The following is a 15,214-nucleotide window of genomic DNA, read 5'->3' as shown; positions in this document are numbered from 1 at the left end:
TGTCAGTCCACTCCTCGCAATGTTGAAGCTTCCCGTTTCTAAAAAGGAAGTCCTTATTGGCAGAACCGACTGCAACATGTAAGGGTGCTAGACAGCCACAGCCAACGCACTCCTCACAGCGAAGTTCTGCTCATGGTCCATATCCCAAGGCCCCGGGTGCACGAAGTGCATACCAACCCCAGGCCGGAACACCAAGCAGTGCGAGCTACCTCCGAAATGGAACATGCCCAGCTCCTGGCCCTTTGTGATGTCCTCCCCCTCCTCCACAGTGACCTCGCAGCTAGAAGCCTCGGCCATGCCGATGAACACGGCCGCCATCAGCCCGATTCTGGGGTTCCTGGCCTCGATGTAGATGATAGTCCTCGTCGCAACGGCACTGAGATATGGCTGCGAATTACACGCAGCCAGGGGATCGGCCTTATCCGGATCCTGCGCCCCGGCGAGCCCCTCATACCAATTCTCACTGTAGTACGTCCCCGGGACGGACTCGATTCCTACAACCCTGCCGCCGACGGGGGCGTGCCAGCGGTGGTAGCTGAGTGCGCTGAGAAAGGCCTGGTAGACAGTGCCGCCCACAAAGTCGTCCGTGCGCGCGCCGCAGTTGAGCATGTTGCCCAGGGAGTATGGCTGGCCCTTGAGGTAGAAAGTGTCGAGAAGCTTGACCTCTGTCCGGACCTGCAAGGGCGCCGACTCGCACGCGTTGGTGATGACGAGGGTCGGGTCATGGGACAGCGGGTTTGGGCCGCCGTCGTCTGGAGCCGCGACGGGGCGGATGCCGCTGCGGAACTCTCGCACGAAGAACGCGTCCCACGAGTCAAAGCCGAGGTGCGTGCCGGAGGCGTCCGGGCAGATGAAGAGATCCTTGAAAGTGTACGAAGTGCCGCCGATGTTTGCCTCGGCCGCGATCAGCTCCTGCGCCGTATCTGACAGCCAGCCGTCAAGGCACGCCTTTGAGCCCGGGGTGCCGAGGAACTTGCCCCAGGAGCAGAGCACTTCCCTGAGCGCGTCGTTGACCGTCCGCTGAAGGAAAAACTCATATCCTGAGACAGTGCCCATCGGCCAATCGAGGAGGGCATTGATGGGGAACCCGATGTAGTCCATGGCTGTCTCAGGCTCTGCCTTGTTGAAGAACTCCGGGCCGGACTGAATGACAAGGTCTACCACATAGATGAATTCGCGGAACGATTTGATGGCGCAGTTCCCAACAGGGTCTTCGGGATACTTGCTCGAGGCCTCTGTGAACATGTCGTTCGCGAGCTTGAGCAAATACGGGCTTTCGACCACAATCTTCTGGAACCTAGCGAGACTTGGATTAACTGGTGCGCCGCCCTCCAGCGATTTCCTGTCCGGGACCTTGCGCGCTGCTTCGGCTTTCTGGGCAACCCCATTGTTTGATGGTTCTGCGGTCCCTTGGCAGCCACCTGCCCAGGCGTTGGCCACGGGGGGTCGGTTTGGTTCTGGATATGGTCATGGTTAACGGTTCTATGGGATTCAACAAACGGTGTAAGTCTGGCCACCTCTTGCTGGACAAAAGAAGAGTGAGAGTTAGTCCAGTTTGAATTACAAATAGAAATTGATGAGCTTTTCGTTGGCACCGAGCTATTAGAGAACACAGTGCCTGTTCTATCGACTCGTCGAATATACATAGGTGGGTAGTGCAAGCCAACAGTGCTTTTATTTTCGTGCACTGACGCTGTGCGACACTCGTTGAGAGCCGATACTAGTAATTGGCGAGTCGAGGCCAATCAGATGCAACGAGGCTTGTTGAAAATGCAAGCTGGCTGCTGTCTCAAAGCCACAGCGATCCACGATGGCGCTTGGGATGAGACATTTACGTCCGCTCCATGATTGGAGTTGAATTGAAATGACTGTGTTAGGGCGATAGTTCCTACTACCTTCTCATGTATGGGAAGTGTTTACCTGACTTAACGCAAAAGTGGATGAACATGTTGCAAACTGGAGACGACGAAGTATTTCCCAAGTGCTAGTAGATAACAGAACCTTTTGAAATATTCCAATTAAACTTCATAACAGTATATTTAAACCTCTGTGTGCATTGAGGACAAGAGAATTGGAAGATTGCTTTTACACAGTCTTGCATAGCAACTACCGTGCAGGAAAACTTAATAGAGCACTTTTGAACGTGGTTGAAGTATAGACTCGGAGTTTACACCAACCGGGGAGAGCGGAATCGTTGTGGATCGAAAACGTACCGTGATGCTATGTCCAGGATATTCGCCAACAAGTCTCTTGATCTCTTTCGTGATATCTTCGTGGACTCTCTCTTCTGCTTCTTGCCATCCAGAGTGGACCTTACAGTTACTGGGACATCTCATCGCTTCCCGGCGTTTTGGGTGCGATTTGAAGATATTGTTCCACCACTCCCAACCTATGGTTCCGCGGAAGGATACGATGATTTCTTGCAGGGTGTGGTCGACGGCAATGAAGCCGCGGAGGTTCTCGAGGATGTTTTTGTGTGGATCGCCATGTTTTCAGATAAGGTGCGGGTGCTTTAACTGAGCAAACAACCTGCATGACATTCCGGGGCATTGTGACTACTTACTCAGAGTACGTCGCATCCTGTGACGGACAAATATCGACATTGTAAAACACCTCACCCCCTCCACTCACGTGGTCACGGTAGGCAGCACCAGCATACTATGCGTACGTTCTGAATCGATCAAGCTCCTCAGAGGTGACATGATCTGTTGGGCATCACAGTGCTTCAGCAACAGCTAACTCCCCACGGCGACCGACTATAATGTGTGAAAACGAATTGAACGGTCTCATAATACAGTATGGGAAAGGTACTCACCGTGATGGCCTTCAAACAGATGTGCAGCATGGTGAACTACGATCTCTGGAGGAAGATGGTTCAAATTTGTCGTGGCGGCGGAGCAGGTCTTGATGACTGCTAGGAATACTGAAGAAAGGATCATGTTGAAACTTCCAACTAGAGTCACACTTTTGTTGGTAGGTGTTTCTGTGCAGAAAGAATCAGGTCTCAGATTGAAGAGAAGGGTTCATTTGAAGGAGTGATAAGTCGTACCGGAGATCGCCCGTAGCTGGCATTAACAGTTGACACCTAGGAAGCACTTGGAAATCACAGCCCGTTTTGGATTGGATCATAAATCTGCACCATGTTCTCGCTGTCGTATCAATTGACATTGCGAAATCGACGAGCTGGCAGAATGTTTACCGTGAAGACGTACTTCTAGGGCGTCCCCATCATTCCATGTTGTCCACATCATCATCCGTGAAATATGCGGCTGCCCAGGTGTGTTTGCTCTGAGCCATAGTCTTCGATAGCTGGGTGCCTGAGGTAGGCAAGAAAACTAACGAAGTGGTAGTATCAGAGGCTTGTCTCGGAGACAATGCAGACACGCATGGACGTCATCATACGGATTCTCACGCCGGAAATCCCCTACTAGAACGACATTCGTGATTGTACATCTACCCTGAACTCTCATATGGGACAGTGAGCAACGTTGCGCTCGACCCACTCTCGATTCATCTTCGTCCAGCAGGCTGCAACCACTGACTATCGAGGCTTACCGAGCGATCTCTTCCACACGTATGACCAGCGGGAAAAGGCTCGCTGTCTTCGCTCAAGACGGGTAGCACAAAACGCGAATGTTGGATTGGGCCCACATTCCGAGGCATTATAATGGTCAATGTCCATTGCTGGTATTACAAAAACGAAGTACTCACTCTGATAATAGGTTGTGATCTCAACTGCCAGCCACAAGGCGTGCGACAGTGACGCGGAACCAAAAAATGGCACAAACTTACACAGGAAAGGTAACATGCACAACTTGAAGATTGTGTATTACAAGAATTGGGCCTGACGGTACCACCAGTGGGTGATGACACACATCTTGTTTCCCCTGAGACGGCATCTCTCGACTGCAATTTGGACTAGTTGCAGTCAGGGCCGATGCTTTCTCTTGGTGCAAGTTGCGCGTCCCAACCGGTGAGAGCATCGGGAACGTCACTATCAACGGCGTTCTCGCGGAGGAGGTGTTGGGAGAAGACGTCGTGCTGCGGATGGGCGCTGATTCGAAGAACTTGATCGTCTTTGGAAGCTTTTAGATCTTTTACTTGATGGTCCATACAAACCTGGCAATATCTATGTGTGGCATGGTGCCGGTAGACAGAGTAAGATAATTAACAAAGCTCCGGGCTCGTGAACATGGGTGGACTCTTGCAATGTCACTTAACTTTTTGGCTCCCTGAACAATGGGGCAGTTTCCATGAACTCCTTCGACTCATATGGTATCACTAGGTGCTGGTCTATCAAAAAGAGAGCCCTAGATGGCTTCCTTATTGGTAAAGCTATGGCTCGGCAACCTTGACAACGACCTTCCCCGTGGCTTTGCCATCAAGCATGTCCACAAAAGCCTGACCAATATTGTCGAACCCCTCGTACACGTTGACCTCTGCCTTTATAGACCCGTTTGAGATCATTTTTGCCATTTTTTCTTTGAATCCTGAACCATACTCAGGCATTAACTCATGGAAAGTAAAGCCTCGGATTGTAACACGCCGCCTGAAGATCTCTCCGTAGTTGGTAATACCAAAGCGCTCCTCTTCAGTCACGTTATAAGTAGAGATCTGTCGTTGTTAGCCTATTGACGCCATTCAGATGGTTCAAGAAAAGCTTACGCTGCCACAACAACAAATTGTTCCATGCGGTTGCATGTTGTCCAGCGCCGCCTGCAGATGGTCTCCGCCGACATTGTCATAATAACAGTCCAGGCCATCGGGAGCCAGGCGTGGAATAGCGTCCTTTGCTTTCTCTGTTTTGTAGTTAAACCCCGCGTGGTAGCCCAGGGTGTTGACAATGAAATCGAGCTTTTCGTCAGAGCCGACGCTGCCGATGACCCGGTATCCGTCACGCTTCGCCAGCTGTCCGACAATCTGCCCTACCGAGCTGGCAGCGGAGGACACCCAGATGGTCTTGGTTTCCGCCGCGCGATGTCTCACGTCGAAGGACTTTCCTGGGTGAGCCCTGAGCCCTTCTTGATCCTCCTTCACGATGCCAAAGTACGAAACCCAAGCTGTAGCCCCTGCCAGTCCCAGTGGTCCCAGTAAAAGGCTGGGATCAATCCCAGGGGGCAAGTCTACCACCTTCGCAACCTGCAACGGCCCGAGAAGCTCTTTCGGCAACACTCCGTACTCGACGAAAGGCAAGATCGCTGTGATGAGGTCGTCCTTCTTGAAGTCATCGATACTGGAGTCGATAACCTTTGCTATACAAGAGTTGTTGATTGGTGACCCGAGGTCGAAAACAGGAACGTAGCGGTCCTTGGTGCTTTCACTCATGCGGTCCCGCATAAAAGGGTCGAGGCCGACTTGGAGAAGCTTGAAGGACAGGCCGCCCGTGGAGGGCAGCGTGAGATCGACCGGGCTAGAGACAACCTCGAGGTGCTCTCCTGGAACAAGCCGCCCGGATGGGATCTTTTTGAAGATCAAGCTTTTCACCTGTAAATCGGCCATAGCTTCAGTTTTCCACAACAGTGTAGCAGATAGTGGTAGGGTTGTGATGTTGTGTAAATTCAGATTTTCCAGTGCATCATGTCGGTTCGTACGCTGCGACTAGAATGAAACTTCCAATATATATACAAAGTGGACAAGATGTTCATGTGATTTCGGGTTCTCCTCCCAGTCTAAATCCGAGGAAACGCTATCGGCTTTAATGTCGCGGAGTAACACCGAACGCGAAAGCGAGAAGCTGAGGGACGGCCCGTTGCGTTGCAGAGTATTAAGCTTTCACGCACCGGCAGTTGTGAAAAGCATGGACCGAGTTACCTTAGCACAGGTATGAGGGGGTGAAAGTGTTTCCTCCCCTTGCACAAAGCATAAAGTGGTGCACGTGCTGCTGGGAATCTTACATCGCATTGATAACTGGCATATGTCGAAGGTCTGTTTGGGTGGTTAACGGGTAGTTAACCCCGCAGTTAACGGCATATACCTTTATAATAGCCATTCAGGCATAGGTCTTATAAATACCTATGATGCACCCACTTTTAAGGGTTTTAAAGAGGTGTAACTTTATAAGCATATAAAGCTTAATTTAGTTATTAATTCTATTTATTTCAATTTCCTATAAGTAACATTATTATAAAGTTATTATAATATATATAGCGGCAGCTACTTAAGGTATATTATCCGCCGATAACTGCTTATATATAGCGCTAAGGTGCGCCCAAGCATAGCGGCAATGCGCTATGCTTATGCCATTCTTTTAGAATGGTTTTGTATCCCGTCTAAGGAATAAGCTCTAATACCCATCTCCCACCAAAAAATATTACTTTTCTCTTATAAAAAACTAATTATATAAGAATATTCTCTAAGTTTTTCTTTATATAATGGTTTCAATTATATAATTTAAAACCTTAATTTGCTAAAGAAATAAATAGAAATATAAAGGTTAAATGTTAAAAATTAAAATAGCTTTTTATATAAACTTTTAACAATGCTTAGATCTTTAAATTTAATGATTTTAATTAGCTCTTTTTCCTTATATATAAGGTAGGCTAAGATAATAATAAGTAATAAGTAATAAGCAATAAGCAATAAGTAATAAGTAATAAGTAATAAGTAATAAGTAATAAGCAATAAGTAATAAGTAATAAGAAAAAAAGGGAGGGAAATAAAGGGAGGGAGAAAGGGAAATAAATAAAGAAATAATAAAGAAATAAATAAAGAAATAAAGAAAATAAATAAAGAAAGAAATAAATAAAGAAATAAAGAAAAAAAAGAAAGAAAAAAAAAAAAGAAAGAAAAAAAAGAAAAAAGAAAAAAGAAAAAAAAAAAAAAGAAAGAAAAAAAGAAAGAAAAGAAAGAAAAGAAAGAAAAGAAAAAGAAAAGAAAGAAAAAAAAAAAGAAAAAAGAAAGAAAAAGAATAAAGAAAAAGAAAAAAATAAAATAAAAAAAAAAAAAAAACTTTAATTTATTTATAATATCTTTTTAAATAAAGAAATAAAAATATATAAAAGTAAATAAAATAATAAGATTTAAATTTAAAACTTTAAATATTAATATTATTAATATTTAAATTTTATTATTAAATTATAATTTTTATAACTTAATATATTTTATTTTATAAATTAAGAAATCTTAAAATATATTTAATAAGTTTTATATAATAAATTAACTTAATTTTTATTATAAAAATAAAGCTTATAATAATAAAATAAAAAAAGCAATATAATAATATATATATATATATATATATATAAAATATATAATATATATATATAAATAAAATATATATAATATATTATATAAATATCTTTATATAAATATTTTATATAAATATTTTATATAAATATTTTATATAAATATTTTATATAAATATCTTTATATAAAGTTTTATTAAAAAAGGTTTAAATTATTATAATTAAAAACCTTTTTTATATATTTTTATAAAAATATAATAAACTATTATATATATATATATTAAATTACTTACTTTATAAAATAATAAATTTAATATTTAATTTTAACTTTTAATAAAAGTAAATAATTAAATAATTAAATAATTAAATAATTAAATAATTAAATAATTAAATAATTAAATAATTAAATAATTAAATAATTAAATAATTAAATAATTAAATAATTAAATAATTAAATAATTAAATAATTAAATAATTAAATAATTAAATAATTAAATAATTAAATAATTAAATAATTAAATAATTAAATAATTAAATAATTAAATAATTAAATAATTAAATAATTAAATAATTTTTAAAAAACTTTTAATAAAAAAAGATTTATATTTAATTTTTTTTTATATTTTTATATATATATAAAACTTTATAATTAAGTAAATATATTTTATATATAAAAAAAATAATATAATTATAATTAATATTTAACATTATTAATTTAGCTTTTATATAATTAATAATAAATAAATAAAGTATATAATTAATTTAATTATAATATAAAAAATAAATTATAATAAAGCTATAACCTTTCTTTATTTAATTATAAATTAATTATAATAATTTATGCATAAAGTATATAATTATTAATTAATAAATATTATTAAAAAAAATTAATTTAAACTTTATATTTTTAAATTTATATATTATTTATAATATATTTATTATATAAGCATATTATATATAATATTTATATATATTAGTTTTATATTAATAATATTTTATATATATATATATATATATATACTTTAAAATTATGCTTTTCCTTTAAATTATTATTTAATTAATTAAATTACTTAATTAATATAAATATTTTGTTTTTTTAAGGGATTATAAAAAGCTAAGTACTTTATAGCTATTACTTTAAGAGTTTAAGTATAAGTATTTAAGTATAAGTATTTAAATATAAGTATTTAAATATAAATATTTAAATATAAGTATATTTAAATGTTTTAAATGCTTAAATTGCTTAAATTATTTAATTATTAATACTTTAAAGCTTTAAAGTATTTAAATATTATTTTTTAATTAATTAATTATTATTTTAATAGCTTTTTTCTTTTTATTATTAAGTTAGCTAAAGTACTTAAGGAATAAATTAAGTTTAAGTTAATAATAATTATTATTATTATATTTCTTAATAAAGAAAAAATTATTATTATTATAAAAAAAGTTATTATTATAAGGCTTATATTAAAAGCATTATTAATTAATAAAAAGATTATAATTAATAAAAATAAAAAAATATTAATTTTTTAATAATTAGCTTTATAATAATTAACTTTATTTTAATTAATTTAAGCTTCTTTTCCTTAAAAAGCTTTTATTAATATTTATATACTTTTAATTATAAGTAAAAAGTTATTATTATAAACTTTTTTTAAGGCTATTAAAGCAATTCTTAATTATTTAATTAAGCTAAAATAATTAATGCCTTTATTATTAATATATAATTATATTTTATATATACCTTATAATAATAAAATATTTAATTAAGCTTATAAAAAAGCTTTTAATTAATTTTTTAAAAGTATTTCTTTATTTATTTATAAAACTTATATTAAAATTTATTAAAAAGATTTTTATTATAATTTAAATAATTTTTAAAGCTTTTAATTATATTAATAATGTTTTCTTTATTAAAGAAAGGGGTTATTATTAATATAAAGGTTATTATTATTAAGGAAATTTTATAATAATTAATTATAAAATAAAAGGAAAAAAAAAGAATATTTTTATATTATATTTATAAATTAATAATTAGCTTTTAAATTATTTAATTATAAATAATAATGCTTAAATATTATTATTACTTAATAAATTAACTTTTATTAACTTTAAGGTAATTTATATTTAAAATCTTATTAAAAGGTATTAATAAATAAGGCATTAAAAAAAGAAAAAGTTATACTTATTAATTAAATATTAATTATTATTAAAAGGTAAATATTTTAAAGGTTTAATTAAGTTATTTATATAATTAAACTTATAATAAATTTTAATTATTTCTTTTAATAATTTTAAGTTAATTAAGTAAATAAAATAATTATATTAATTGCTTACTTTTATTAATACTCTTTAAAGTATTTAATTAAATATATTAATTAAATATATAAATTAATTAAAAGAAATATTATTTATTAATACTTTAAAGTATTTAAAATACTTTATATATTATTAAGTACTTAAGATGTTTTTAAAGAGTTATAAGCCTTAAAAATATTATATAAATACCTTAAAGGGTATTAATTATAAATAAAGGCTTTTTAAAGATATTAATTAAAAGCTTTTTATAATAATTATAAATAAAGGCATTAATAATTAAAAATATCTTATAAAGAGCTTTTAAAGGTATTATAAGGAGGGTTAAAAGTATAAAAATATAATAAATTAAAAGTTAAATATGTATTATAAATTAAATAAAATTAAATAAAGCTTATTATTAATTTAATTAATAATTAAAAATATTATAAAAAGGCTTTTAATAATTAAAAAAGGTTATAATTATTTAAGAATATATTAAGAAAGGCTTTTTAATTAAAACTTATTATAATTATTATTATTAATAATATATATTAATAAATATAATTAAAAATTAAATATTATTATTATAAATTAATTTTTAATGCTTAATTAAGCTTTTTAATAATTTATAACATTATTATTAATATAAAGTTCCTTAATAAAATTATTATAAGTAAATAAGTTTTTAAAAAATAAAATTTATTTCTTTAATATTTAATTATTTATACTTATTAAATAAATATTAATTAATATTAATTTAGCTTTTATATAATTAATAATAAATAAATAAAGTATATAATTAATTTAATTATAATATAAAGATTAAGTTATAATAAAGCTATAGCCTTTTCTTATTTAATTATAAGCTAATTATAATGATTTATATATAAAGTATATAATTATTAATTAATAATTAATTAATATTAATTAATATTAATTAATAATTATTATTAATAAAATTAATTTAAACTTTATACCTTTAAATTTATATATTACTTATAATATATTTATTATATAAGTATATTATATATAATATTTATATATATTATTTTTATAAATATAATAAAACTTAAAATTAATTATTTAATTTAATATTAAAAAAAATAATTTTATTTAATAATATTATAATATTAAATTTTAAATTTTTAATTAATATTAATAATATTAATATTATATAAAAAAAGAAGATAAAATAATTTTAAAAAATAATTTTATAAATTATATATTTTAAACTTTTATTTAAAGATTTAATATATTAAAAATATTATTAATATTAAGAATTATAAATAAAGTTTTTAACTTTATATTTAATTATTATATAATTTATATAATATTTATATATATTTATATAATTATTTTTAATAATAAAAAAAAGAAAAAAACTTTTAATAATAAAAAATATATTTATAAGAAAATATATATATAAATATTTTTAATAATTAAAATATATTAATAAATATATATAATTATATTATTAATTAAATATTTATATTAAAAAAAATATATATATATATATATATATAAATACTTTAATAATAAAATATATATAAAATAAATATATTTTATTAATAATATATATATATATATATTTATATAATTACTTTAAATAATAAAAAAAATATAAATTTAATTATTTTTAATAATAAAATATATATATATATAATTAATTTTAATAATTAAAATATATTAATTTAAATATTTATTATATTTTGTTTTTTAATAATTATATAAAATATAAATTTAATAATATTATAATATAATTAAAATATAATAATTTTTATTAAATAAATTTAAATTTATTTATTAAGTTTCTTTATAATAAAGTTTAAAAATTATTTTAATATATTATTAAATATATATTTATTATATTAAAATTATATATTATATTTAAATATAAAATTTAATTAATAATTATTTTTTAACTTAAATTATAAAAAAACAAATAAAAAAATATTATATAAATAAATTTAATTATATTATATATTAAATATATTAATAAAAAGTTAATTTCTTTATATTTATATTTAAAGTTTATAATAACTTTTTTAATTTTTTTATATAAATAAAAATTTTAATAAAAGTTTTTTATAAATAATTAATAATAATAAATATTTATTTATTAAGTTATTTAAAAATAAAGTTTAATATTTTATTTTATTATAATTTATTTATATATATATTTATATATATAATATATATATTATTATAATATTTATTTTAAGCTTTATTTTAAAATTAATTAAAACTTATATTTTTTAATTTCTTTATATAAAAATATAATTAATATATTTTTATTATTATTTTTTCTTTTTTTTTATAATTATTTATTATTAATTTTATTATTTAATTTTTAAATAATAAATAATTAATATATAATAAAATAAAATTAAGAAATAAATAAAGAATTAATTTCTTTTTAATTAAATTTAATTTTTTTTTAATTATTTATTTTTTTTATAAATTAAAAAATACTTTTTTATTATTATAAATCTTTATAATTAATACTTTAATATAATAAAATTTATTTTAAAGGCTTTATAATTATAAATAAAATAAAAATAGCTTTTAATTTAATATTTCTTTTTATTAATAAAGTTTATAATTTCTTTATTAAAGCTATTAATTAATAAATATTTTTTTTAATAAAGCCTTTTTATTTTTATTTAATAAGATATTTTATAAAATAAATTTCTTTTTCTATTTTTATAAATAAATAAAGTAAATAAATTCTTTTTTACTTTTTTAAATTAGTTTTAATTTATATAAAACTTTTTTATAATTTTATTTAATAAAATTAAAATTAATATTATTATTTATTAAAAAAAAGTAATAATAATTATTTTTCTTTATCTTTTTTTTTATAAATATTATTTTATTTATTTAAAATTATTATAATTTTTAATAAAAATATTAATATATTAAAAAAAAATAAAGAAAAAAAAAGATTTTATAAAAAGAAATTTTATTATTATTAAATATAAAAAAGTATTTAAAAATAAATATAAAAAAGCTATTTATAAAATATATTTAAGTTAAGGTTTTTTTATTATTTAACTTTAAATTAAATACTTAAGCTTTTTAAATAATAAAAATCTTTTATTATTAAATATAATTATATACATATTTTTTTTATTTTTAAAACTATTTATTATATATATAATTTTATTTTTAAAATTAATTTTATATAATATAATTTATTATATAATAATTAATATTAAATAATAATTAATTTTTTTTTATATATAAAAGAATTTATATATATCTTTTTATATTTTAATAATATCTTTAAATTACTTTTAAAAATACTTTTATATAAAAAAATATTATTAAATAATAATATAGCTTTTAATATTATTAATATATCTTCTTTAATATATTCTTTATAAAAAAGTATTTAATTAATTATTATTTAATAATAATTATTACTTAATATATAAAAATAATATTAAAGTTAATTATATAAAAATATATAATAAATAAAAATAATTAATTTTACCTTAAGATATTATATAATATTTCTTTATATAATATTTATTTATTTCTCATTTTATAATTTAAATAAAATAATAAAAATAAAACTTAATTAAATAAATATTATATATATATATAAATATAGCTATATAATAAAAAATTATTTAATATTAATTAATAATTATTTAGCATAATTATAAATTAAAAAAATAAAAAAAATAAGTATTTATATAAATCTTTAAAGGCTTTATTTAATAAAAATTAAATAATAAAGGTAATTAAATTTATATACTTATATTAAAAGCTTAAAAGTTCTTTTTTAAGTTATAATATAATAAAAAATAAAAAATATTTAAAAAATAAAGTTTATTTTATTTATATAAATTAAATTTATATTATTTAATAAAAATTAAAGAATAATTATAAATAAAAGTATATATAATTAAAATAAATAAAGTATATATTATTATATAATAATTAATAATTAATATAAAATAATATAAAGAGTTTATAAAATATTATTTAATATAAATTCTTTTAAAATATTTATTAAATAATAATAAATTATAATTATATATAAAACAATAATATAAAGAAATATAATTTTAATAGCTAAATAATAATAATTTATTAATTTTAAGTTTTAAAATAAAAAAGAAATTAATTTTATAATATTATTATTATTTATATAATTTATAATATATTTTATATCAATAATAATTAAAATAATTTAACTATAATTTTAAAATAATATATTATTAATATTATTAATATTAAACTTTAATAAATAAATTATATATTAATTAAAATAAATTTTATAGTTTTTTAAAAATAAATTATTAAATATAATTAAGATTAAAAAATATTAATTAAAGAAATAAAAATTAATAAATAAATACTTTTAATTTTAAAGTATATATAAATAATACTTATATAATTTACCTTTTAATAATTATAATAATAATCTTTAAATCCTTATATATAAGAAAAATAATAAAATATATAATAATTATAAATTAAAGAAATAATTAAAAAACCTTAAAAATATTATTAAAACTTAATTTAAAAAAATATATAATAATTTTAAATATAAATAATTAATTTTATTTTTATATAATAAATATTATTAAAAATAAAATATATATATAAAATAAATAGCTTTTTATAATAATTAAATATTATGCTTATAATATATTTAATTTATATAAATAATGCTTTATATAACTTACCTTTAATATAAATAATTTATAATAAATTAATTAACTTATAATTAATCTTAAGCTTTTAAAAAAAGTAAAAAAAGAATTAAAATTATATAAAGAAATTATATAACTTATTTTATAATAAGGTATAAATATTTATTAATTATTATTAAAGGTTAAAAATTATAAAAAATTAATATTATATTATATTCTTAAATATTTTCTTAAGTTATATAAAAAACTTTTATTTATATTATATTAAAAGAAAAAATTAAATAAAATATTATTAAAAACCTTAAAAATACTTTTAAATAAATTATAATTTATTTATATATATTAAAAGAAAAATATTAAAAAGAAATTACCTTTTATATAATTATTTCTTAAGCTTATTAAGCTATATTAAAGCTAAAATATACTTTAATAAATTAAAAATTAATTTATAAAGTATTATTTATAAATCTTTATATAATAATTTAAATTATTATAAAAAGAAATTTAACTTATTAATTCTTTATATATAATAAAATAAATATTAACTTTATAAATAAATAATATATATTAAATTTAAATAATTATTAAAAAAAATATATAATTATTTTAAGTTTTATTAAATATTATATAATTATTTTTATTTTAATAAAAGAAAATTTATATAATAAAAGTTTATATAATTTATATTATTTATAAATTAAACCTTTAAATAATTATTTATATAATTTATATAATATAATATATTAAAAAAAACTTTAAAATATAAAAATAATAAAAGTTTTTATAATTAAAAAGCTTTAAATTATAATATATATTTATAAAAACCCTTATATAAAAATATTATAAAATAAAGATATAATAAAAGTTAAGTTTAAATTAAATAAGGTAATTTTCTTTATAAAAATAATAAAAATACTTAATTAATTTAAGGAAATTACTTATTATATTTTAAAAATATTAATATTATTTTTTTTTTATTATATAATATTAATAAACTTAAAATATATTTTAATAATATAATAAATATAATTATATAAAATAAAATAAAAATCTTTATTATATAAA

The 15,214-nt window shown here is 24.9% G+C and overlaps 2 protein-coding genes across 2 annotated transcripts; both read right to left on the bottom strand.

Moving 5' to 3' along the window:
* Window positions 1-87: 87 nt before the first annotated feature.
* On the bottom strand, window positions 88-1,948 carry INS49_007219 (uncharacterized protein; the record flags this gene model as incomplete). Its single annotated transcript, XM_043167984.1, has 2 exons — window positions 88-1,457; window positions 1,921-1,948. The coding sequence occupies 2 exons, from the start codon at window positions 1,946-1,948 to the stop codon at window positions 88-90; spliced, it is 1,398 nt and encodes a 465-aa protein (XP_043029128.1).
* Window positions 1,949-4,335: 2,387 nt separating this feature from the next.
* On the bottom strand, window positions 4,336-5,499 carry INS49_007218 (uncharacterized protein; the record flags this gene model as incomplete). The annotated part of the gene is made up of 2 exons (XM_043167983.1): window positions 4,336-4,614; window positions 4,666-5,499. 2 exons carry the CDS (start codon window positions 5,497-5,499, stop codon window positions 4,336-4,338), a joined length of 1,113 nt encoding a protein of 370 aa, XP_043029127.1.
* Window positions 5,500-15,214: the final 9,715 nt, after the last annotated feature.

This window comes from Diaporthe citri, assembly GCF_014595645.1.
Source record: "Diaporthe citri strain NFHF-8-4 chromosome Unknown scaffold_2, whole genome shotgun sequence".
In the NCBI taxonomy this organism is placed as follows: Eukaryota; Fungi; Ascomycota; class Sordariomycetes; order Diaporthales; family Diaporthaceae; genus Diaporthe; species Diaporthe citri.
The sequence above is the reverse complement of the archived record's forward strand: the minus strand, read 5'-3'. Positions and strand labels throughout refer to the sequence as shown.